At 42.7% G+C, this 25,966-nt stretch overlaps 1 protein-coding gene across 2 annotated transcripts in view; it reads left to right on the forward strand.

Annotated features, from left to right (window-relative positions):
• The window catches only part of LOC134102909 (ERC protein 2-like), an 88,600-nt gene that overhangs the window by 56,010 nt on the left and 6,624 nt on the right, over positions 1 to 25,966 (forward strand). For both annotated transcript variants that reach the window (XM_062564688.1, XM_062564690.1), the window contains one exon: positions 3,428 to 3,493. In XM_062564688.1, coding sequence (XP_062420672.1) covers positions 3,428 to 3,454 — 27 coding nt within the window. In that variant the 3' untranslated portion in view covers positions 3,455 to 3,493. The remainder of the gene's footprint in view (positions 1 to 3,427; positions 3,494 to 25,966) is intronic.

Raw genomic sequence — 25,966 nt, forward strand, 5'->3', positions numbered from 1 at the left:
GACACACTAAATGTGTCGCCATGAAGGGAGACGAAGAGAACTGTTGTTGTCATCAGCAGTCTTTTGAGTGTTCGGGTGCATGCATTGATTGCGGTGCACAGCTGAATCTTTGATGATACAATGCACCCAGATTAAATCACTAACAGGGAAGGAGATCTACAAAGAGCTTTAATTACCTTATGAAAGGACAGATTAACTGTCTGTCCATCTGTTATCAAAGCTTTCAGGTAATTGAATGCAATATCAGCACATCACAGCTCTATTGTCACGAGGTTGGGATCTGGGGGATTCCGAACGAGGAAAATGAAGTGGGTGTGTTTGTGTTTGTAATGTTTTGGGATTTAAGAGAAATATCTGGGGAGTTTCCACATCCATCTGATATCCCCTATTATATGTTTGTCAACGTTATGAATGTTTCTAAAACTGCAGTCTGGACTAAATTGAAGTCCAAGATGCACTGGGGATCGTCAAACACTCAAGCGCACAATCCTGTACAGGCATCACATCACACATGGACAGTGTAGCAAGTTTTAGTATTATTTTTACCATTTAAGCCAGCAGAGAGACTTCTGATTGACATCCACATACATATTTTTTATAGAATCTCACAGCAGTTTACATTCATAAAAAGAAAAAGTAAAATACAGAATTAATCAAACTTTTTGCGGTGTATAATTATGGATATCAGTGTCTAGTAGGCAAGCTATCTTTTTCTTCTGAGTTTGTATCCTTATGATTGAAATGCACTTATTGTAAGTCGCTTTGGATTCAAGAGTCAGCTAAATGACATTTAATGTAATAAAAATCGAGATGGAAAATAGGAACCACAGTTTATTCCTACAAGGACCAATTGTAGCTCGGCAGTCATTACATTATATGTATTATATGTCATTACGTTATATGATGTTTTGGCTTGCCAAAATCATATTATCAAGCTATTAAGCCCCTGCTTTGTTCTAGTGCATTGCAGAATACTGCTCCATATTAAATAGTTCACTGCAAGGGCTCACTGTTAAGTATCACAGATGAATCTCCTTTACTCGCCCCTTCTAAATCTCTCAATATGTCTACATGTTAATATATTACTGCAGGAGTGTTTGACATAATAAACAGTAGCTCTCTGCAGGTGGTATTTCAACTTTTCAAGTAGGACCCAAAAGTAAAGAACGTATTATTAGTAACAAAACAATCTGGACTCAATTGTTCTTTCTATAATATAGAATAAAATATAGATAAAATCAATTGAAATTGCTTTTAAAAGAGGACAACATAGAAGTTGATTAAGCATTGGTTTGATACAAAAGACATGCAAATTGAGTGTAGGCTGCAGAATCATTGCATTGATTGTCAAATGTCAAATTCAAAGATATGTTTTAATGTGTCATCGCCTCCTTCTGTCTACCATCCACAGTTGATTGTTATTGATCTCTTTTTTTCGATCTTTCTCTGTTGTTCTCCTCTTTCGTGTCAAGTGCATATGTTTCAAAAACATTAGACCTCTTTGAGAGGTCAGCCAATAACCTCATGGCTTTATCCTCATATCTGATCTTTAACTGAAAAAGTCCCAGTACTTGTTTGTGTGCACTGCTGTGGGATGTCGGGTCACGCAGTCAATAAAATCCCTGAGGTGAGGCTGTTTTCTCTTTATAAGCAGGACTCCTTAATTTTGCTCTTTCAAATGTGACTAATTAGTCTTATTTGTTTTTCCTTTAATACTCCTCTTGTTTTCATCATTTGTATTATTCCATCCTTTTTCCACATTTGACTATGCTTTTGAAGCTTACATCTGCTGTCTGTTCTTCAGCAGTATTTTTTATATAATGATTATTGAGAGTATTTTCTTCACACTCACATTTTTCTCTCCTTGCCTCCCTGTTTCTTTCAGTCTTTCCTTCAGTCCTTTCTCCAACCATATTTCCAATTTCAAATGTCCAAATGTGGCCAGTGGTTCAGTGCATTGCCTGATCCAGAAACATCACTCGTTGGATGATTGATAATAATAATAATAATGATGATGAAGAACGTCTGCACACTCACCCCTCAAACTACAATGCCATTCCAGCTAGTGTCACGCATAACACAACGTTGATCACACATGCATTCTTTTTGCTCTGCCCCAAAACAGAAACATACTGGACACACGGCATGAATACCACGCTGGCACATTTAATAATCATCAATATAAATGCAAACACTGGAATAGTGAACACACAATCACAGAATATACTTCAAGGTTTTCCATTGAGCCAAACCATGTGTCATTCAAAGCTCATTGATACAGATATTGAGTCCGTCCAAATCCCCCAACTATACTCCCTGTCCTCTACTTAATCTATGACGGACTTTCTTTGAGGGCAGGTGAAATCTAATCAGACAAGACAAGCGCAGGAAGTGGATTTAACCTCTTGAGATGCACCCTAGGTCCTCGGCTCAGCATGGAGTGTGTGCAGTTTGACGGTCATGTTATGTTCACATTGTTCGCATTTGGCTCTGCCAGCACTGCTGCCAGATACTTGGCAGCAGCCTTGGAGGGAAATAAAAAACAGCAAGTGTTTATCAGAGACAGAATTGTACAACCTCTTCTTTTGGGTTGTTGCGCTTTTTTCTAGTCCGTAATGCCGCTTGCTTCAGGTCTATGAGAGGTAGCATATGGTATTTGGCCTGTTTATGTGCATGTGTATGTCTGTGTGTGTGTGTTTAACCTGGCAGAATGAGTGGTTATAAGTTTGGCTCTGTTTACAGGGCCTGTCACAGCCATTAACTGCATGTTAGCATTTAGCATCTAGCATGTTCCATTGAAAGGCTGTTACAACTGTAGCTTAGCTGCTTAGGTGTTGCCTACTCAGTTTATCAAGCTTGTCACAACCACTCAGTCCAACCAAAGCCAGTGTGGACTTCAGCCAAGGGTCCTTGTTTTTTTTTTTATGTTCTTGTGTAGCATAGACTCAACTTTGCCGTAGCCTAGTTAAGCATTACGCAGGCAAGAGCTTGGCTAAGGTGAGCTGCCAGCTCCCGCTAACCATTGTAATGTTAGTGTCTGAGTGAATTAGTCTTCCTGTTAGCAGGGCTCCTGCCTGCACAGTTTCACCCCAGAGGAAACCCCTTCTGTGTTTAGTTGTTGTTTTCTGAACAACCACATTGCAGAAAGCATTTTATGGTATCATACAGGAACTTTTCTGAATGAGGCCCGTGAACTGGAGTGTTTTGATTGCATTTCACAGGGAGTTAGGTGGACCATACAATTAGACAAAAAGACATAACCACCCGGCTAGACATCGTGAATTGAATGGCTTGTGCAGCCATTTTCTTTCGCATAAATTACATTTTTGGCATCTTTGGAGGTACAGTACTAGTGGTTTATGTATTGATATTGATTATGATTTGTATTGATAATGATGATGAATGTTTTTTCTTGTTTTTCTCATAGGACGATGAAGAGGGAATATGGGCATGATGACCATCTTCACGGAAACCCTGTATTGATTTGTCCACCGTGAGTATTGTAAAGCTAGTGTAAAATATTTCTACTAATTTTAGAATGAATACACTCTTTGCCAGGGTGTCATACTTTAGATATATCGGCTACAGATTGTTTAATGATCCTCTACACAATAGTCCCTCAGTGGGCTTAAGTAACTATTAGTTGGGAACATTGAATATTGTTGAATTCCAGTCAATTAAAGGCTCAGTTGATTCAGAGGTTAATGACTGTCTTACTAAGTGCTCATATACTGGTGGTGCCGCATGCTTTTAGTGTACTTTGTGGGCAATAGGTAACTGTGTGGTATTTGACCAATGCAAACCCAGCAGTCTAAAAGCATGGTACCAAGGCCCGTAAGTGATAAAAACGACACAATGAGAAAAAACAGAGTTTGACGAGTCTCTCTCTCCCAACCTTACATTTTTAAGTTGTAGTTTTACCGCACAACCCCCTTGGTGCTAGTGTGTGAAGTAACACAGAACACTGAACAGAACAGTCATGAAACTTTTTTAAGGGGGAAAAAAAACTCAAATGAAGAATGCAGAGTCATAAAGGATCATTCCTGTTTAGGTTTTTTTTTATATTGAAACCCCCCATAGACTCAGGATGTCTTTTAATGCAGAAAGGCGGAAATGGGCATGTGCAAAAAAACCGATGGTGTACATGGAGCTAATAAAGGTGTGTATGTGTGCAAGACAAAGAAAGACAGCAAAAAATGGAGATCTGCAAATGTATACGAATATAAATATAATAAGACAGAGAAAGAAAAGAGAGGGGCTTGCATTGGGGCTTGTATATTTTTGTGGGAATGGGAGAGAGAGAAAACCAGACAGCATTGTATAGTCATAGTTTCCAGTTCATCTCGTTCTTTTCCCACAGTAATCCACAGGTGGACCATCACAAGAAGACTCAGTCACTAACCTCAACAATTTCGTAGTTGTGCAGTATGCCCTAGTGCTGCTACGGCAAATGATTTGTGTTACTATGCTGCAAACATTTAGTGTGTTTAGTTAATATGTTTGTATGTTCATTTGTAAGTGTGTGTGTGTGTGTGTGCAAAAGAGGGTTGCTGAGCTATACAGTGCCGGAGCAGCCGACATGGCCTATAATCCGGTCCATGTGTGCTGAGAATGCAGCAGTGTCAGGATTCACCGTAATGAAACACACCACACTGCCCCCTTTCTCCCTCTCTTTTCCATCGCTCCTGTTCTTTCCACCTCTCGCTAGTTGATTTTCTTGCCCGGCTCTAACTTATATTACTTCAAGGTAAACCTACAGCGGGATCCATGACTAGCCTACTGCTTCGCTATCTCCAATCAGATATTGCGATAGCGCGTGTCTGCATGTGTGTGTTCATACGTGTGCGTATTAGTGCCTCTTATCCCAATCTAATAGAATAAGCCGGGCACATTAGCCTTTAGCACAGAATGGTGTTGTGGCTAGCGATATCAGTGCTGCTCATCTATCCACTGCTGTTATTCTGGCAGTGCAAAAAGCAAGCACGGCTAACGTGCATTAGCCATTCTCAATGGGAGAACAGATGGGAGCCATTTAGCGGTGTGTAGCTACAGTGCAATAAGGCCCGACCTAATCCCCATATCCTGTCCCTGAGTGAGCCCTCCCTAATATGAGCAAACAGAGATGACAGCACAGATAGACAAAACAGGGGATCCGTGTGTGTGTGTGTGTGTGTGTGTGTGTGTGTGTGTGTGTGTGTGTGTGTGAGTGTGTGTACGTATGTATTGTGTCTTCGCAGACATACACGCTTTGATTGGTGGTCTTTATGGATAATACATTTGGAATTACACACAAACCTGAGTGCTGAGTTTGAGTGAGCAGGTTGAGGTTTGGAGCTTCCAGGTGTGGATTTGTATTGGTTAGCCATGGTTCCATTGTGGTTGTGTGTGTCCTGCTGTTGGTTGTTGAGAGTTTTTTTTTTACCCTCTTGGCCTCCCAGTCCCCCCCTCTAATGAAATAAGAAAGTCCTTTTGGACAGAGAGCTCAAGAGAAGGGGGTTGGAGGAAAAATTAACGGAGAATTTGGGGCCAAAAGAATGAAGCAAAGTCGGGGGGGGAGGAGGTTTTCTGGAAACATTATGCTTTTATCCCACCGTGAAGTTATTTGTACTGAATGAAGCGAAAAAAAGTTAAAAGGCTTTCCAAGTGGGGACAGAAATATGTTTGTGTACGTGTGTGTGTGTGTGTATGTGTGAATGTGCAAGCAGGAAGGCTTATTCCTGTGCACTAAATACAGTGTTTGCAAAGCTAAATTGGGTCTGTTGAGGAACAGATCCAATTAACTATTTTAGAATCAAGTTTTGTAAGAGGGAGAATTTTAAAATAATTGAAAATAATTTCTTCTATAGTGTGACTTTATTTGAATTGAACACTTATTAACAAGCAAACCAAAAAAGGTTTTGTCAAAGGAGACTGTCGGTTTAAAAGGAAATATACAGAACTAGTAAAACATATATATCTGCATTTATTACGGAAAAATCATTCAGCAACGTGTATTTGAGTTTACAGTGAAACTTTATGAGCGGCACATCTGATTTTATCCATAGTCTAGTCCAATTGCTGACAGTGAGGACGGTATTTTTGTTGCTGCAGATTAAAAATGGGTTTACTTAGAACATCCAACCTCTAGCATGCTCTCTCCTTGGTACTGAAGTGTCAGATTGCTGCCTTTCGTGACCTTTTGTTCCTCTGTGTTAGACTAGTAAAGGTCAGTAACACCAGGCAGAGAATCCGACCGCGGGTGCTTTCTGAATATTCTTTGTGTTCTCCTTTCTTCTTAAAAACCACCCTCACTGGGAATATAATTGATTTTGTTGAAGAAAAAATAAAGGAACATGAAAATGTTGAGTGGGATTGCTTCACCACTCATTGACTACAATTTTAAAATTGCAGTGATTGCAGTTCACAACTCAGACGTGTCTGTCTTTGCCCTGTTTACATTCCTCTGAACATTAAACAAAATGCCATTTGATTTAAGGTTGTCTTTGAAAAGTCTGCTGGCGAAAGCTGAAATGGTCGAGCTTTACTACTTTTTCTGCATCTTTGTGCCAGGTTGAATCTCCACGCATTGATTACCAAAAGGTGATGGCACACATTTACAAGGTGCCTGAAGGAATATCCGCCCCCTGTAATAAACTTTTAGTACGTGAATTTCTAGACGTGAAGGTGAGAATACAAAACAATGATTTTTGTCTACATCTGCAATTCTGTGCACGTGTGGATACATACTGGTGTGTGCGTTTGGATAATGTTTGGGTAAGTATCTCCTCACACATGTGTTAAGCCATGCTGTGCAGTATGTCTTTGGTGACCGGTGAACCACAGCTCGCAGGTCAGCAGAGGCGTCTGACCGAGGCCATCCCTCAGCCGGCTGTCAGCATCATCAGTCTATGAGGTCAAAGGCTGTTCCACCAGATTGAGCATGAGTGGAGAGGAGTCGATAACTCAGCGACACCTGAGCAACAGCATCTGAGTGTGCTGTGTGTTGGATCTATTTCAGTCCATCCCCAAAAACAACACCTGAATTGTTTTTTCAAAAAGCCCTTTTCTTTTGAAGGTGCATTGTTCTGTAGATCTTAATGTGTACAAAGCACAGAGCCAAGACTAAAGGGAGAAGTCGTTGTATACAAAATATTTTAAAAAACTCTATTTTTACTCATCGGTACAATTGTTAAGTGTTTGGAAAACCCATTTCCTTCATGTAGGGCAAAAATGCGGCTGCTAAAGCAATCAGGGCCTTTATCATCTTGAATAGACGTCAAACTGTGACATCATGATTTATTTTACAATGACGTATTGCTTTTTTAAAACTTAGCAAATGATTACCTTTAACTAGGTGAATGAAGATTGCTTTGTCACTGTCGATGCGTTAAGCTGTGGACAGACAGGATCCAGAGATGCTTCTTCAGCCCCAGCAGTTAGAGGAGGTGGTGGTAGGGGAAGGAGGTGGTGGTAGGGGAAGGAGGAGGTGGTAGGGGAAGGAGGAGGTGGTAGGGGAAGGAGGTGGTGGTAGGGGAAGAAGGTGGTGGTAGGGGAAGGAGGTGGTGGTAGGGGAAGGAGGAGGTGGTAGGGGAAGGAGGAGGTGGTAGGGGAAGAAGGTGGTGGTAGGGAAGGAGGAGGTGGTAGGGGAAGGAGGAGGTGGTAGGGGAGGAAGGACTAGCAATATTGTGAGGCAGACAAGTTTATTCCTGTTTTTTTTTGTGTTTTTTCTTTTTCTTTTTTCTTTTTAGTTATAGTCAGGAGAGGACTGTTACACACCTGATGTGTGTATCATAAGGCAGTTTGTCTTAGTAAGCTGTTCTTCCCCACCCACGACACACTCATTACACACGCTGAGACATGGCCACACACACAACAGCTCTAATGTGCAGGTGCAAATAATTAGGCTGGAGGAAGTTTTGTCCGTGCAACCCAGTTGATGGAGGGTAGCGTTATCGGGCTGTCTATGTCTCATATCAGCTGACCATAACATATCTGCTATCCACTTGAGAGCGGAAATGATCGGGGGATTCAGAGAACTGTCTTCCAAAAATGCTTTCAAAAATTGCAAGTCTTTTTCTCATCTAAGCGCAACCAAACCGGGTATTATCCTATGGTCGCTGGAATCAGCATCACCTTTGTTTTTTTTCTTTCATATTTTTAAAGGATTTAATTTATAGTATTTATAAGTATTAGCTTTTACGACAATTTAGAGTAATACGTTAACATTAAACCAGAGAGGCCATTTCAAACAGCATTTCACACAAAGCCTTTTGAATATTTTATTTTACACCGTCTAGTTGACATCCCAAATTCAACATATAACCCCAGTGCTGCCTCTCCAGCTTGTGCACAAACATGCCTGCCAGCAGACAATAAGCACTTACTTTTCTTTCTCCTGTATGTAATTGACATTGACGCTGTAGAGCTTGCTCATTCGTGACCACACATTCACTGGCTCTGGTTCATAATCTTTAACATGCAGCAAGTACCATAACAAAAGCCTTCATCCCGATTGGATGTGGTTTGTATATGCACATTTACATGGCATGGAAATGTAATTACATTACATAAATTATGATTATTGAATCATCAAATGTTGATACATTATGTACATAAACTGAAATAGTTTTATTAAACCACCTAATCTTCCCTTCTCCGTCTGAACATGCCAGGTGTGACTCAGTCTGTCTGTAACTCTAGTTTGCTCTCTTTGCAGAAATGGCTCAGCCAGCCCACAGTCATTAATCAATACACCTCAAGCTGTAGCTATTTTTCAACTCTCTCTCTCTCTCTCTCTCTCTCTGTCTCCCTTTCCCTCCTCTATGTTACCCTTATCTCTATTTCTTTTACGAATAACATTGCCACAAGAAAATACTTTGTGACTCACTGACAGAAACCGAAGATTACAAATGCAGATCTTAACATTGTGGTGGATCTATCAAATATCGGGGGTTCAAATCAGAAAACACATTCACTATTTCAATATCTAAAGCAAGTTCTTACTGTGCAGGGAGTGTGTGGGAGAGAGTGTCTGTGTGGTGTGTGTGTGTGTGTGTGTGTGTGTGTGTGTGTGTGTGTGTGTGTGTGAGAGAGAGTGTGAGGGAGGGAGTAAAATAAAGATCAAGCGAAAGAGAGAAAGGGAGCGAGAGATTGGTAGGATTATAAGGGTGTTTTGTGAGCTTATTGAGATGGCAGCACACAAAAGCCCTTCCCTCCGGAGAAACTTTGCACCTGGGTAGCCACCGCCAAGAAATTGCGTGCGCTTGTATGTGCATGCTTTAGGGCAATAGAGCAAACCTGTGCATAAGAGCACTCACTCTCAGTGGGACGCTGTGGAGGTCAGACCCCTGTTCAAGACGGATTACATCCCAAAGAGAAAGTCTGAACATCCACAAAGAGGCACTGAATGAGGGAGGTTTGTGGATTTGGAGACAGAAGAGGGGGAATCCAAGCCTTTTGACTTTAAACCTGTTATTTTCCTCAGACGTCCGGGGCTCTCGTCTCTCCATTTTTCTCTGTCCCACACATGTAAACACACACACACACACACACACACCCACGCTAACACGCACACAAACTTCAGGTCTTGGGTAGTTCCTGTGTTATTCCCCAAACTAGGTTTTTACCATGTGGACCGAGCCTTAGGCTGCCAATCACAGTCGAGCCTGTGGAGGAGATGGGAGGTGTTGGCGCGCTGCCTTTAAACTAGGGGACTCACACCTGCTGACTTTACTACATGTGACACATGACCACTTGATATTGTACCACTGTCTTAAAGGATGCTGCAAAAAACGGGAAAATGTGACGCCTTAAACTCCAGCACCACTGCTCACTCACACACATGCCCACACACACACACACACACACCTAGATCACCAAATGGAGAGCAAACATTTATGATCAAGATTGACACCCACGGAAACACTGTGGTGGAGAAGTAGCACTTAATGTATTTTAATAAGTAATAACAGAAGGAATTTGACTATTTTCTTTTCCCTATTCTCGAAAGGCCAAAACTGCTCTCGGGCGCTCCTTGTAGGATTGAAGAGGAAAACTAACAGGAATTTACCTGTTTCCTTCTGTTGAAATTCATCGTAGTGCAGAGTCAGCAAAGAGGCTTTATAACTATCGCAGAGCTACTGTAATACCATCGACATCTGATGGCCTGCCACTCAACGTGCGCACTCATCAAGCCTTGTTCAACAGCAGGCCTCCGTTTATTTCTCACGCTAGCACAACACTTTCCAGAAGGTCGTTGACGGGTAGTTTGTTAAAAGCTGGATGTGCTGCGTTGCCATTTGTCAGAAGAACAACACTTCTATCATAATCGATGACTCCCGGTGTAATTATTTATGATAGCTTTCTTTTCCTCATAATACAAGCCGCTGACATTCTATATCAGTGACCCATTCAAACCTGCGTAATGTTTGTTGAACTTAGGCTTCAAATCCCAAAATGGTTCTCCGGCCTATTGCTGCAGGGTAGCCATATGACAGGGGCAGTAAAATGTTTCAAAGCCCCTGAGTGTTGGGGCTACAAAATAAACTTCTCATTTGGGCCCCATGCTGAAAAAAAGTGTATAAACCCCCGGCCTGAATGAAAGTTATTCCAACACAGCCCTGCTTGTGAGTAGCTTTCAGCCAGGTTGTGTTTTCCAGTGAAACCTTAGAATTGGATGCAAGAGTGGCCTCTCTCTCTCTGTCACTAGATCACTAGACAAGCAGATTACCGCTGCTCTGTCTGTCCCCCACAACTCACTATATGTCATTGCTATAATCCTTGTCATCAAACCAACGGTTCAGGCTTCTCTACAAGTGTGTCTTTCATACATGTGTGCACTTATTCTCACTTACATATAGCTCGCACATGTGCATTAGAACTCACTCTCCTTCTCTTTCTCTCTTATCTGGGCCTCGGGAAAAGCTGCACTTGTACGATGACATTCAGCACAGGATTAAAGCCTGTGTAAGACCCTCCTCAGCTTACACTGCCGCTGCCAAGAGGGGATCTATACAACCACACTCTCTCATGCAACCCTGTACACACACTGGAAAAGACACAAATGCAAGCATATGCACACACATATACTGTAAGCAGGCAGGAACAGACTTGTTTGTGTATGCACACGCTCACACGGACAAATCCCTGCATCCTTGTTACCTTGCATGTCAGACTCTTATTACTACGGACCAAAAGAAGTCTATGTACTCAACCAACCCAGCAAGACACACCGTCATGCACACAGACACATACAGTGCAGGGATGGAAATGGCAATAGATTGAAGACAGAATCTCTGGGTCAAGAGCTTCGTTCAGATGCTGCTGTGTGTCGAGTCACATTATGTGCGTGTGTGTTGTGTCTTATTTCTTGTAGTTGTTTGGGTCTGGAGAGAATTCTCATTGGAATGTGTTCTGATTGGGCAAGGAGCCTAGGGATAAACAACTAGTGCATCTCTGTCACGTGTCTTTTCTTCTCTCGCTTCATCTCTATATCTTGTGCCACTGGCTCTGTGTTTGATATGAGTCTGTTTTGATGGACTAACCCAAAACCAGCAGCGGGCCTTCTCTTTGACTCTGGCAAACCAGCGCCGCTCAAAGCGGAGACCACAGTAACCGTAGGTGCTAATTGGTCAAGTACAATACAGCACAGCTTGTTTCCCAACCTCGGAACAGAAAATGTCTTTTTGCGTGCGTGCGTGCGTGTGTTTGTGCGTTGTTGAAACTATTTTAATACAACACATACACTCAGGACTGATTGGTAGTCCTGTATTTTCAGGGGAAACAATTCCCCCACTCCATTAGTGGAGCAGTAAACAACTCTGCGCTTCAATTTCTGTGGGAATCAAAACAAGCTTGATTTGCTCTGGTCGGTTGTTGCTTTCATCAACTTTCCCCTGTGGTGCCCATAGGCTTCTCATTCAAGTCTCTGCAACTCAGGAGACTGCATCACCATGTCCTATTCACAATACATTTGATTTAATTACTTTTATTTAAGATCCCAGTAAGATTCCATCCAGAAACTTGCAGGGGAGACCCTCCCCTCTCTGTTTCTCCCCTCTCTGAGGTCACCACCCTTAAAGGCAAGAAATGTTTACAGTTGTCAATCTTTTTCATGGGTATAATTTTGGATCAGAACAATGAGCACCCATTAAAAAAATCGGACCAAATATTTGATGCCAGTTTTGCTTGATTGTGATTATGCTCAATGCAGCAGCAGCAACAGTCTAGATAGATACCTGCTGTTATTTGTATCACGTCACCAGATGCTTCTTATCCTTCTATTTTATTTTATTAATGACATTAATGACAGAAAGCAACAACCCAAATGGTACACAACCAAATCAAATAAAAATAAACAAGTCAAATGTAAAGGACAATGTAATGGAATACAGTGCGATATGGTACAGTACTGCAGTATATTACAGCGCAATCGTTTTTCTCCCTCCCCTCGAATTATTTAGGTGTATTGTATTTGACTATTGGCTGTATGATTTGATTCTAAAGGCTTCTCAGATGAATCATATTAACTGTGTTGTTAAAGACTATCACCTACCTCCTATCCAAACTATTGTTGAGCTGTACACCAGCTGGCCGAGGGTGGGAATGAGAGGTGACCGACCAGGACGGACCCACTTGATGACTCTTTCTCATCAAAGCAGAGTAGAGCGTGGCAGGATGAAACAGCACTCATCAATAGATGCCATTGTACGTTTGCCCCTCTCTAATATCCTATCCAGGAGTGGCCTAGTCTGTCAGACTATGCACGCAGCAATGTTTCAACCCTGCAGCTATAGGATTAGCTCCACTACTGGGTGGTCCTCCTCCTACTGGTCTCAGAACAGCATCACAGTTTACTGTGCATTCATTCCAGGCATCAGAATTATGAATCAGGCCACTGAATGTTGTGTCTGACCATTTTGTGGTTACTGTTATGGATGTTTGGCTTGATTTCAATACATTTACATGGTACTGTTGTTTCTATGAACTCATAATTAGACAAAAAGGCTCAAGTTAAGAAAGGGGATCTTATGACTTCAAGGTTGTTGGCTGGAATCCCCACTTTCTTTGGGTAGACTCGCCTGGATATGTGGGTTCTGCTAGGGCTCTAGCGTTATGCCGCGATCAGACCAGAACTGTCGAGATCAAAATTAACTCGCTTGCCATGGCAAACGAGGTGCGTGGGGCGGGAATAGTGTGGGCAGGGTTGCCAGCACCAGCTCGCCAGAAGACATTAGCGTTCCACAAAAAAATGATAAAATGATGCATGTTTTGATCAAATATTGTATTTACCAATTTATCCCTTGTACTCTGGCTCGACCATGCACACGGTGCTCGTCTTCCTGGCCAATGCAGTTAAACGCGGAAAGACAAAACTCATGAGTGATCAGTCCCATCATCTTTATGAAAAACAGATTGATAGGGCAAGTTCCATCTTTTGGTTAGCTATCAGGTGGAGCAAAATGTTGCTGAGATTAGAACAGTTTCTGCATAAATTAAAGGTTAGTCAGAAAGACAAAGAAACGCTTGTAATGCGTGTGTGTGCCCAGTGAGTGATGTTACGTAGAAGAGTTATAATTACAGGCAGCATGAAGTAATGGCCATTAGGCATCGTTTTTACTCTCCTTCTTGGCATCCATCCTCAAACTCATCAGTCTTGAGTTGTTACGTTGGTTCTATTGAGGACAGAACGCTGGTTGGTATTCCCCACTCACACACACACACACACACACACACACACTAAGACCGAGCACATGTTCTCCATAACAGAAATCCCAAAGACAGACAGGTAGTGTGACAGGAGCAAAGCTGCCGGAGTCCAGGCATTCTCTCCATCTGAGGGATGGGAGCGGAGGACAATGTAAACATTCTGCCGACCCACATAAACAAGACCCTGCTCATGTTTCACTACACAGTTAGAGAAAACTCACCCGCTCTTTTATAGAGAAGGTATTTGTATAATTTGTTTATGCAGGAATCCATAGCCCTAATGGGGAAATGGGTTTTTTCGGCATCACACTACACCTGAGTTCAATTTCACTAGCTCTCTCAAAGACAGATTGTAAAGATGGCATACCAGAGCGAATGCAATCTGTCTTTCTCTTCTGCGTCTCAATTTAATTTCTCAGCCTTCGTCTCTACATTCTTTGTTTCTAACTCCTCCTTCCCTTTCTTTTTCTTTCTCTGCTGTTATCTCTCCGTGTGAATGATGGCTGTGCAGGGTTATTATTCAACACATATTCAATAACAGGTGAGTCAGAGGTAGTTCTCATTGTTGGGTTTGACATTAGTTTCCTATGATGGATTTGTGTTGGCGACCGATAATGTGAGCTCAAAGTTATTGGAATTTTCTGTTTAAGATGTCTTCAGACATATTTCAGAGTAAGAATTGGTGAACATGCAAGATGTGACATACATATTAGCTGTGAAACTGAGCTCCTTATTAGCAAGAGCTCATAAGCAATAAAACTTGAATGCTGTCATGGAAAACCATCATGTGGGAATGGGTGTGTGTGCAGTTATGCATATATTGGGTCCAACGCGGAAAGAAAAATCGAAAAGAAAATCTAAACAATCACTGCCCAGTCAATCTGTTCTTTACAGTATTTATTGTTTTTTGGTTGATGGTATTCCCAGGCCAACTATACTGACACATTTACATACCGCAAACATGTGAATGTTATCATCCGTGTCCGGCTTTGACCTCCTGCTGTGCCAGCATGACACCATGTGTTTAGCAGCACCAAAGACAGTGGCTTAGCTGTGCCTCACGCACTTCAGTGCAAATAAACTCAAGTATAGGCCGTAGGACACGACCCAAACATGTGTTTGCTTTGTTTTGCCTTCTAATTACATATGCACGTAGTTATTTCTCCTACACAGCCTTTGCGTGTAAAGAGTGTGTGTGTGTGTGTGTGTTTCAAAACTGTATCTGACTGTCAGTCCACCTGTTGTAACGAAAGGCTTTGTGTCTGGAGCTGGAGTGTCTCACAGCAGGTGTTACAGTCAGGCTAACTCTGTTTGCTCAGGTAATAACTTGGCTTAGCCATCATTTGTTTCTGTGTGTGTGTGTGTGTGTGTACACGTAAACCGTAAAAGTATACGTACAGGAATGGCGCTTTTCTAGTCTTCTGACCACTTAAAGTTCTTTAATGTTACATACACTGATGGCAGGAGCTACCATGTAAGGTTCCACCAACCCTACCAGGACTAAGTAATATTCATATCTTATATATATATTCATATATCCCTAATTTGGGGATAATTGTCTTGCCCAAGGACACGTGGCCTAGAGTTGCCGGTGATCGAGTTTCTCGATTTTCCAATTCCTGTTTCCATTTGCCCCCTCTGAATGTTCTAAATAAATTTGAACAATTTTGGTTGTTACAAATCTCAACAAAATACTGCCTCTCTGCACCAATTACGTTCAAACACACTGGTCGGCATCTTTTTCCTGGTGATAGGCCTCATTGATCTTCTGGGAGGGTTTGAAGAGTAACACACATGTACTGACGCCACCTACTGAGAGTATTTCCTCTCAATGCCACGGGTCAACAGGGGCCAATAATTGCCAAAGGGGTTGCCTGATCTGAGTTGCTGCTGCCAAATGGTATGTCCAGCCCCACAGACACACACACATACACACACACTATCATCACAGGCTTTGGAGAGCGATGGGAAAGGCTTATTCAATTTTGAGTATTTTGGACAAAGTATTAGGTTTTGGATGGGTTTTGATCCTTAGCTTTAAGTCAGTGCATGTTTGTATGTCTGCATGCATGAGGTCTCCCTTTGTCTTTGTGTGTGTGTGGGGGGGGGGGTGCCTGGGTGGGGGGTAGGAATCAGGCAACACACTGTGACTTTTTCATGGCAAAACAGGATTAATAACTGGTTAAAGATGTTTTGTGGACATTTCTTAGATTTCCCTTTGGTCAAAGAAATGGAGAGAGGAAGAGAGCAGGGATGGAAAGAACAAGGGGGAGTCAATAGAATAATGAATAGCTATAGATATGTATGTGGGTTTTAGATGCTTTGCTCTTAAGTGTAAGCCCCCTTGTAGTCAATCTCTATCATCGCTTTGTGGCAGTTTTGAATTTCTAAACACAGGAAGTGTTGCTTGATTTCCTCTTTCTTTGTCTCTGAAGTGTGTGTGTGTGTGTGTCTGTCTCTCTGCCTCTGTGGCTGTCACTCCTTCTCCCCTTTCCCTCTCACATTCTCACACACATGTACAGATGCGGGATAGATGTTTGCTTTTCTTGCCAAGCAAAAATGCTTTCTTCTCTTTTTGATTCGCTTTGGTCTTACCTGACAAGTATCTGTGTGTGTGTGTGTGTGTGTGTGTGTGTGTGTGTGTGTGTGTGTGTGTGTGTGTGTGTGTGTGTGTGTGTGTGTGTGTGTGTGTGTGGTGTAAGAGTGAGCAAGTGCTAAACCCAGCTGCTTGCCTGAGTGCTGCTGCAAAAGCCCAGGTTGACAAGGAGGATTGAGGTTGTCATCCCAGGGATTAGACATAATGAGCTAGATTGACAGACAAGACAACATTGTACACTTGCACTGACACACACAAACACAAAATATAAGCACAGAAATGTACACAGGCAATTATGGAGAGGTGTATCAAAGTGCTGGCATAAGCCTGTATAAAATTAAATTCATGCAAGTAGATCATGCCATCATTGCCTGCACGCTATTATAGGGAGGGAACACAGATTAGCCCTCCTTACTTTCACTGCCTTTTATATTTTTTCTCTCTTGTCTTTTTGCCGTTCCCCTTTGTCCTGTTTCTCATTTGCGTGTTTGTTTCTGTTTGTGTGTTTTGTATACCAAAAGAGAGACAGAGTTAACGAACCAGCTTTGAGCCAGGATTGCACACGTTCTATTGTCAGGCTCTTCAAAGGTTACTGGGCTGTCCCGAAGATGTTGGATCGAGTCTGTCGCAGTCTGAGACAGCTGTGTGTGTTGTCAGGAAGAGTAAATTGAGAATGTGGTTTACTTTCTTATCAGTTTGCTGTGTGTCATTCTCATGAAGATAAGTTAAAGCCTACAACGTTTTTTAATGGAGTTTCTCAGAGCTGTGAATTCTGAGACTGAATCATATTCTTTAAATGGTTTAAAACAACTCAATTCCTTCAGTCTCACCCATTTAACTTGAGGTTGGCTCGGTAACTCATGTGTGCCACCGGACCTTTTTTCAGAATAGCTTTCCATTTCTAATCGGCGATTGCCAAGTAGCAGCTCAAAATCGCCGTCCAATCAGATTGCGACCGATAAGTGCGGCATGTAGCAGTGAGCTTGGCACTGGTTGGGCCGTGTCGCTTAGGTTCAGGGTGGTCGGCATAGTTTGCTTGAAGCTCTGCAAGGTTTTTAGAGGGAGATGATCAGCTTTCATCTTATCACTTTGCACAGTGACACGGGCTTCAAAGAAAGCTGGTCATTTTTACTGGCACTGCTGTGTGTGCGTATTTGCGCCTGTGTACGTCTGTGCAAGCTATCGACACATTCCCAGAAAGCTGTTCCAGACCCTCGGACTGGGTTTAATGAAGGCCACGGCGTGTCTTCAAAGAGCTGCAATCCAATCTCTGCAGAAGTACACACACACACACACACACACACATATACATGTACACTAACACACAAACCCTTCGCTGGTTGGAACAAATGTAAGAGTTCAGCATGGTCTTGTAATTTGGCAGCTTGCTTTTTGACCTTAATAAGATGACTGAGAGAGACAGATGGCTATCCAAGAATGTGGAACTCCTGTGAGAAGGAATGAACGATCAAAAACATGCATCATTTAAATAATCTGAGAAATGTAACAAAACAATCTACTGTGTTTGGGATTGGAGACTCGCCAACAGAAACTTTTCTGCTCACAAAATAAGATTAAGCTCAGCTACACTAAGGATTGTGTCTAACTGTATATGTGTGTGCGTGTGTGTGTTAATACTCGTCGATGAAGATGACATCTGCATAGGTCGTAGAGTGATGACATTTCCGAGCTAATGGGTGAATTGTGGGGACTGAATTGCTCAATGCTTCGAGCCGGAGCGAACCTCGTTCCACTTTAGATCGCTGTCATTTGTAACAGTCGCCTCACACTCAGTAAATGAGTAAAAGTTTCTGTCAGCTGAAGAATGTCCACCTTGAAAAGGCAACTTTAAAAGATAAGATTCAAAGTCTCAGTTTAATATTGAAACATAGGGATTTTGACCCTTTTCCATTCCCCCGAAAAGTCCCAGAGGAACTTGAACATTTCAACAACTGTTGCAAGATTTTTTATAAAAAGCACTCTAAGGCTTTTGGAAACATTAGATAGTTGCAGGCCTAGAATTGACCCTCAAACCCATGGTTGGAAATCCAGCATGATTAAAGGTTTATGAGTGTGCATATGTTTGAGTTTGGATGTTTTAATGCGTAAGTGTGTGCATGTGCACACATGCGTAACTATGTGTCTCTGGTGCCTTTGAGGTGTGTTAAGGTGTGCTTCTCTCTTTGATGTTTGGCATTGGGTTTATAAAATGGTTGGTTTTAAAGGTATATAGGTGTGTGTGTGTGTGTGTGTGTGTGTGTGTGTGTGTCGACAGCAGGGTGGATGTGGTTCACCTTGCACCGGCCACCTGTAAGCCATCGACAAAAATTAGCCTCCTTAGTCTTGATGGGTTGCAGAGCAGAAAGGGAAGGGGCGGTGCGAATGTGGAAGGAGGGCCGTTGGTGGGGTTTTTGGATAGATGTGTGTGTGTGTGTGTGTGTGTGTGTGTGTGTGTGCATGTGTGTCGGTGTCTGTGTTGTAGTTATTTAGCTCTGTTTTTTTGGCTGTATGCCCGAGCCTTCTCTAGAGTTCTACTCGGACTACCAAACGCACACAACCTGGACTCAATAAACTCGGTAAACAAATAAGTCGTTAATATCAGCCCGCGGGCTTCAGACACACCAATGCAAAAGTATGGTGCATGTGTTCACTCGTCGACACACAACAACCACGCCCAATCCCACTGTGTCTGAGGCTCCTATTGGCTGTGGGGGTTCGGGACTAGCGAGACTAATGATGTGGTCCTTCTCTTCCTGCTTCCTGTCCTTTGCTGGAGGACTTCCTGTAGCACAGTCATGTGGTCTTGATTACAGTTCGCATCTAAGACCCCTGCAGCAGGACAGTTGTGTGCCCCCCCCCCACCCTTACCTCCATCTTACACACACACACACACACACACATGCAAACACACACACACACGCAATAAATATAGAATGACCTGTGTCCCTTTAACAGATATCTGATATTATTGACCAGGAGCACTGGAAATACTGAGCATCTGTGTTTACTTCTCCTTTATTTTCTCTTTAAGTTTCTCTGTCTGTTTCTGGTTTTTCTGCCTTCCCTTTGTTCTGTAGCCAGGAGGTTGTTTTGTGTGATGAAGGGCTGCCTGGTCCTGTTGTATTTTACTCACTGCTCTGCAGCCCAGCCCTGGCACCAGACCTCACAGCTGCACTATTGATCAAGCAGGCTGGTTAATTCTGTAAGGAGAACTACATAATAAGTGACTTTTTCTACTGTAACCGAGGAAACTAATGTTCCCTGTCTGTAAATTCCGGTTGAAATCCAGCTGTCACATAAGATCAGTGATTTTGAAAGTTTTGTGGCAGAAACTGAAAAGCACATATGTTTCAATCTATTTGCTGGCAAGTCCCTAAAATAAAATCTGCTTCTGCCCAATAAGCCGGCATTGCTCTAGATCCGTTTAAATCTAAAGTATTTGAATGCTCCGAGCGGTTAGCATTGGTTGTCATCAACAACTTTTTTTATTGGGAAAAACAGGAACCTTTAAACAATTCCCCTGTGGGCTTATTGTTTGTTTAATATTGTGACAGAACATTAACATTTTCTTTAGCAGAAACAGTCCTATTATCATGATGGAGCATTGCGCTGTTTCACAGCTCCATGCATGTGCGAAGTTGTCATTCCTCATATGTTCTCTGCAGAATAGGAAAGTGTGTGGAGTGTTTGTGTGTCTATGGGTAGAGAGCCACTCAACTAGGGGAAATTGTTAGCAAATGGGCTCCAACTGCTGGCCTTTTAGCTTTGCAAACAAAATTTGAAGGCCTCACCCCACATCCCCTTCTCTCCACTTAAGCACCTACCTCGCCCACTCCCCCACTCGCCTCCCCCTTCTACAATTCACCTGCACAACAACCCCAAGGCCCCTCATCCCTCTACTCCCACACTCCCTTTTTCTCCCCTTGCTCCCAAACAGTAACTTAGACATTTCCATACCTATTCATCACCCCCCCCCCCCCCCCCCCTCTTCGCTGTGTCTCCTTCTCCACACACAGAGAGTCTTTCCTGAGTGGGTAAATAGAGTAAATTGGGGCTGACCCCCAGGGTTAGCAGAGGCCACACTCTCTTTTCATGTCAAAGCCATCTGAAGGCTGATTGGTTGATTGCAGTGCTCTCCGCTTCCAAAAGGCTCCCTTGTGCTGCTGTAATTGGTCTTTCTTGCGCACGTACGCGCATCAACGTACTTAACACACATACACACGAGCGTGCGCGTACATACATGCAGTGACACACACACATTCTTTCAGGCAAATGACTTAATTGGTGTTAATTGCATAATGACAGTAGTGAATTGGACCTGGGTCAGAGGTGACACAGGCTTGAGTGGAGAGGGGGATGGAGGAAGGATGTTGGGAAGATGTGAGAGGAAGGCTGGCACTCCTAGCCTGTCTCGGTCTCCCTCCCTTTCTTCCTCAGTCCCAATACCAAGCAATCCTTGACCTGATTGGCGAAGTTGGCCCGTGGGGATGATGTACACATACACTCACACGCACAAAAACAGACAGCCCTTTGTGGCGCTGAGGGATTCTCTATATACTTAACACAAGGATTCAATTTGACTCAGTCTGCATCTGTGAATGTGTGTACCTATGTGTGCATATTTAACCATACCAGCAGAGTATGTTTGTGCGTGAATACCAGGGCAGCTGAAAGGGCTCCATGGGTGAAAACGTTTAAGCCATCATCATTAGAGAGTTGTTGGTACAGAGGTGTGCTTTAGTGAAGGACATAATTGGCCTGTCATAGTGCTGTGTAATCTTCTCATATTCTATGAAAACAGCAATAGGTATTGGTCATAATGGCCATGTTTAAGGTGGGACCTTCCCGTGTTAAACATATGGCGCCTTAGCTTGATACAAGCTGGAACTGAATAGAAAAGGGAGAGAGAGTGGTGTGTGTGATGTTTGAAGCCCCACAGCCATGTTATATGTCCCTTTGTTTCGCTGTTCACGTTGATCTTCCTTTTATTTTATGTGTCTGTGTGTTAGTGAGTTGGTCTACATAAATCCATTTTGAACCCAGTGTGTTCCGTCCGGATCGCAGGATTTCTAAACCAGACCTTTATCAAGAAGAACGATTGCTACGTCTGAGACCACCCGGGATTAATTTATCTTTGTGAAAATGTTATTTTGTGCATGGGTGCATGCATTTTTGTTCATGAGTGGACTCACCACAGCAAATAAATGAGTGGGTTCATGTGAGCGCTATGGCTAAATCTGTGCCTGTTTTTCTGCCGTTGCGTGTGAAGCATGTGTGTGTGTGTGTGTGTGTGTGTGTGTGTGTTTGTCTGTCCTTGTGTGTGGGAGTTACAATATCCCCAACCTGCAGTTAATAGGAGGCAGTGAAATGTGATGGAAGGTATGGAGAGAGATGGGCCAGTGATGACATAGCCTTATGTTCACCCCCCCTGGATATGGCCCGCTTTATATTAGATCTATCCATCATAACGCTGCACTCGGGTCCCACATGCGTCCCATACCATTCGTACCTAGATGTCCACTCTACATATGTTAGTTCCATCATTGTTCCACCTAAACGGTGAATAGTCACGTTCATACTTGTAATGTCTAAATATATTTTGTCATGCACTTAGTATGTGTGTAGAGCCTGTATTGTCTCTTTTTAAGTGGTTTTTGAAGCTCGGGTGATGGATGTATGGTTTTCTTGTAGTTCCTCAGAAAAACTTCCCCAAAGGCTCATTTAGTCACAAAAGGAGCCGTCACTCTCTGCTTTTCTGATCTCACCGTGTGTTCACCTGCACACTGGGCATTAAAAAAGGTGTTTGTGTGTGTGTGTGTGTGTGTGTGTGGTGGAGGGATTGTATTTGTCTGTGTAAATGCCTCAGTGAATTGGAGCTGTCACCTGTTCCTTGTGCTCTGTTCAAGCCTTGTCTCTTGACGAGCCTTTGATCTGGTTGACAGGAGATTCCTACGGTGTGAAATAGACCCGGCCAGATTTACTCAATGAAAGAGCAGGCCTTAACCACTGTTATTACACTCTTTTTTTTAAACATCACTGCCTGTGTCTGTCTCGGTCTCTCCGTCTCTTGTTCGCTCTCTCTCTCTTATCCTCCCTGTCTGGTTCTGTCTTTGTCAATTGCTGCCTTTTTACATGCAATATAAAACTGCTTGTAAGTCGACATAATGTCGTAATATGTAATATTTACTGCAGTAGCTTTTTAATTGGCTTGTAGCTAGCCAAAAAGCCAGTGTTGTTACTAAAGAGCAGATGTGCAGATGTGTCCCCTATTTCTAGGGGAGAGATTTAGGACAAAATCCAATAAGGCGCAGGACATTTTCTGTTATTGTTGCTCACTTGTACCTCTTTAGGAATGTGTGAGTGCATGGGTGTTTTTGGGGTGTATGTGAGAAATGACACATAGAAACCTTGGACTGTCCATTAATAATAGTATGGAGAGATGAGGAAAGCACTTGATGGCTTGTTTTTCTTCCTTGTCCCTCTTATTAGTGAGTTAGGTTGGGCGGGTGCATCTGAGCTGTTGAACATGTGTCAGAGCCCAGGTGAGGAGAGACATAATGCAATTTTACCTGTGAAAACACCCCCATGTAACACAAACAGTGTCCTGCCAATTCTATTGGCTGATTTACTGTGGTGAACTACGCTATTTTTAATGGTCCATTCTGCAGACCCAAAAGGACCACAACAGAGTGAGTAGTAGAACTCAGCTAGCTTATGTAACCATGGAAACATCCTCCTACTTAGCTATTGTGTCTCAATCCAAATCAAGTTCCTAAAGGATATTTAACTAACTTTTAGGTTTCAGTGCTCTGTCCAACCACTTAAGTATGACAAAAATATGAATTGTTCCTTTTCACCCCAATTTTGGGGAAATTAAAAGCTAGAATTATTCCAAAACATTTTTGAAATACACACACAGTATATTGGCATTTGAAAAAAGGTTTGTTCTTGTGATAAAGAAATATCTTATAAATCCAAAAAGTGACCGTACCTAGAGTTCCCACATCTCTACTGTGCATTGTCCATTTTATTTCTAGCAGCTATTTGGGTTGAATTCCCTTTCAGCTAGGTAAGTGGATTGAGACAGCTGTCACGTGTCATTACTGCAAACTGGGGGAGAGTTGTGGGGTATGCAAGTTAAACAGAACTACTCAAAGACGTGTGGTAATGTGAGTGATGGTTGAAAGTCTCAGCCTGTGACCTGAGAAATCTCCTACTAAACATCAGCACATGACCTTGCTTGGGAGGCCTGAATTCTTTTGGCCTTAAGCCGTTGGTATTCCCAGCACCACCCAGACAAAATGATCCAACTTCACACACTGACACACAAACCTCAACATATTTGCAAATTTGAGTTTTTGAAAATCTGCACTCACTTTAGTAAGTTTATTTTTCATAGGTCATTTTTTTTATATCAATGCCATGTTAGGGACTGCACATCATACATTTTGGCTGTCATAACCTAGGTTTTTCCAAGCCAGTGCATCAATATGGGTTCCATTCATCCCACAGCAAGACCAAATGTGTTGAGCAAGCCTCATCACTGTCTCTGTGAAGCTCAATTGCTGCCAAATATCACAAAACATTGAGTTGCTTTGTCAAAACTAATGAGGATTTCGTACTCTTTTTTTTTTTTTTGCCCAGAAACTAAACAGTGTGACTTTCTACGAGTATCTCCCGTTAGGTTTCATGTGTGGGGCCTGCTCACCGTGTCGTCCAGGCGGTTCCAAACAACTGGGTTTTGCCACATGCTGAAAAGTCTGAGGAACCATAACTGGCACAGACATTTCAGCTGTCTCCCCCTCTTATCAGCTACTAAGAGGGTTTTCGCCCTCTCTCATCCTCATCCCCATCTCAGAACCAACCCCTCGGTTCTGAGGCTGCAGTGCTGGGTCTTTGCCCTCAGTTCAGACTACGGTGGAGGTCACACGTAGACAACAAGGCATTGTGAAAACATCACTATTTATCCACAGTGAATATCCTATATGTCTCATGTCCTGGGGCTCCACTGACCCTGGGGGCACTGAACAGACTTGCCCAACAGCAGGATTGGCTTTTCCTGAAACCGGACTTAAATAGTATTAAATGCCACAAGTTCGATGTCACTCTTCTCAGACGCTGTTTGGTTGAATAAAGAAATAAAAAAGCCTGGTGCAGGTGCCCAATCTGCGAAAAAAGAAAGGCCCACACGATGAAATAAAAAATAAATCACAAAAATCATTTCTGCCCTGGTCCAAGTGTGATGGATGATTAAATAAACGGATCATTAACGTTGGATGAGCTGGTGCTGTAATGTTTGGTGATCAAACACAGATCTGTGTAAATGATCTTAACCTAAAAATAGAATAGAAATGATTTGTGTTGACAGTCCACACACAGGCTCAGATTGGTGCACCATCACACACATATACTGTATGCAAAGGTTAGCCCGTTTTTCCTTTACAGCAAATTGAGATCTGAAGGATCACATTCATTTGCTTATGAGGTGGTTCAAATAATCTTAAATAGATTTGTGTTAACCAAACCAAACCATTGAGGTTTTGGTTTTGTTAGAATTGTGTTTTACACCAGTTCAGCAGGAAGTTATGAACTATAAAGAGCAGTTATGTTTTCTTTTAATTGTGTGTGCTCACTCTTAGTAGTCACTTTTTTATACTGTAGAATCACAACCAGGGGAAGAAGAGAGGGAAGTGAAATTGATGGAAACTGAATCTGTGGGCAGAGAGAAAGCATGGGACTCGTTGGGTCGGGAGTAGAGCTAATTGGTCAGTGGAGTCGGTCTCAGCTTGAGAAGACATCAAGAGGAGTGTGGAGCATTAATGGGACCCTGAAAAACAGCAAAGGAGTCACTGCTCAAATGAGCGCTGAAGCGATGATATGCACAAAACACAAATATGAAAAGTAAAATAAGTAAAATAGTGGAGAGGTAAGGCTTAGGATGAAAAAACATGTGTTTTTGTAACATGACTGTTTGTGCAGAAAAGGCCTGGCTCCCTGTCTGTCTTTTCCATCTTTTTTGCCTGTATCTCTGGCATGGAAACATTCCTTTCCTTATAAAATAAAAATATGAATGTCTTTCATGCCTTTTTCCCACATTTCTGTGTGTAGAACCTTAAACACACAAAGAGCAGAGAAAGCACCACAGAGGGGTTAGACATAAGCACATGTTACACCATAAACTCTGTAAGCATAGCGCCTCTACCCGCATTTCAGGGTACTGGGTCAAACCTTCAAAGCACAATTAATGCAACTATACCCCCCCACACACGCACACACCAACCCATCCACCCTCCCCTCCCTTACCCGTATGAGAGTGCATCACATCTAGACTTGCATCCACTCCGATTTTTGTAAATGGGGGTGAGAGGCTGTTACCGTGTCAGTCGGGATTTCCTCTTATCGAAACCATCGGACTACCCTCAGATTCTCTTTCCAGATGGAGGTGAGATAGGGCCTCAGAGGCCCGGACCCCCGCAGACAGTGAGAGCATGGAGGCCTCCACTGATCTCATACCTGATGGAGGTGCTTTAATGTGGGCTTGGGTTTCACTTGTCTCCCCCGTCTGGCTGGGCCTGCGCTGGTGTCAGGATGCAAGCCCGTCCCGTGCTCTTCGGCCTGCCTTGTGATGGTGGTTCTGGTGCTCCAGTCCGAGGTGTTGTTACGGGATGTAAGTTCTCCGAGGGC

Source organism: Pungitius pungitius, chromosome 1 (genome assembly GCF_949316345.1).
Source record: "Pungitius pungitius chromosome 1, fPunPun2.1, whole genome shotgun sequence".
Taxonomy (NCBI): domain Eukaryota; kingdom Metazoa; phylum Chordata; class Actinopteri; order Perciformes; family Gasterosteidae; genus Pungitius; species Pungitius pungitius.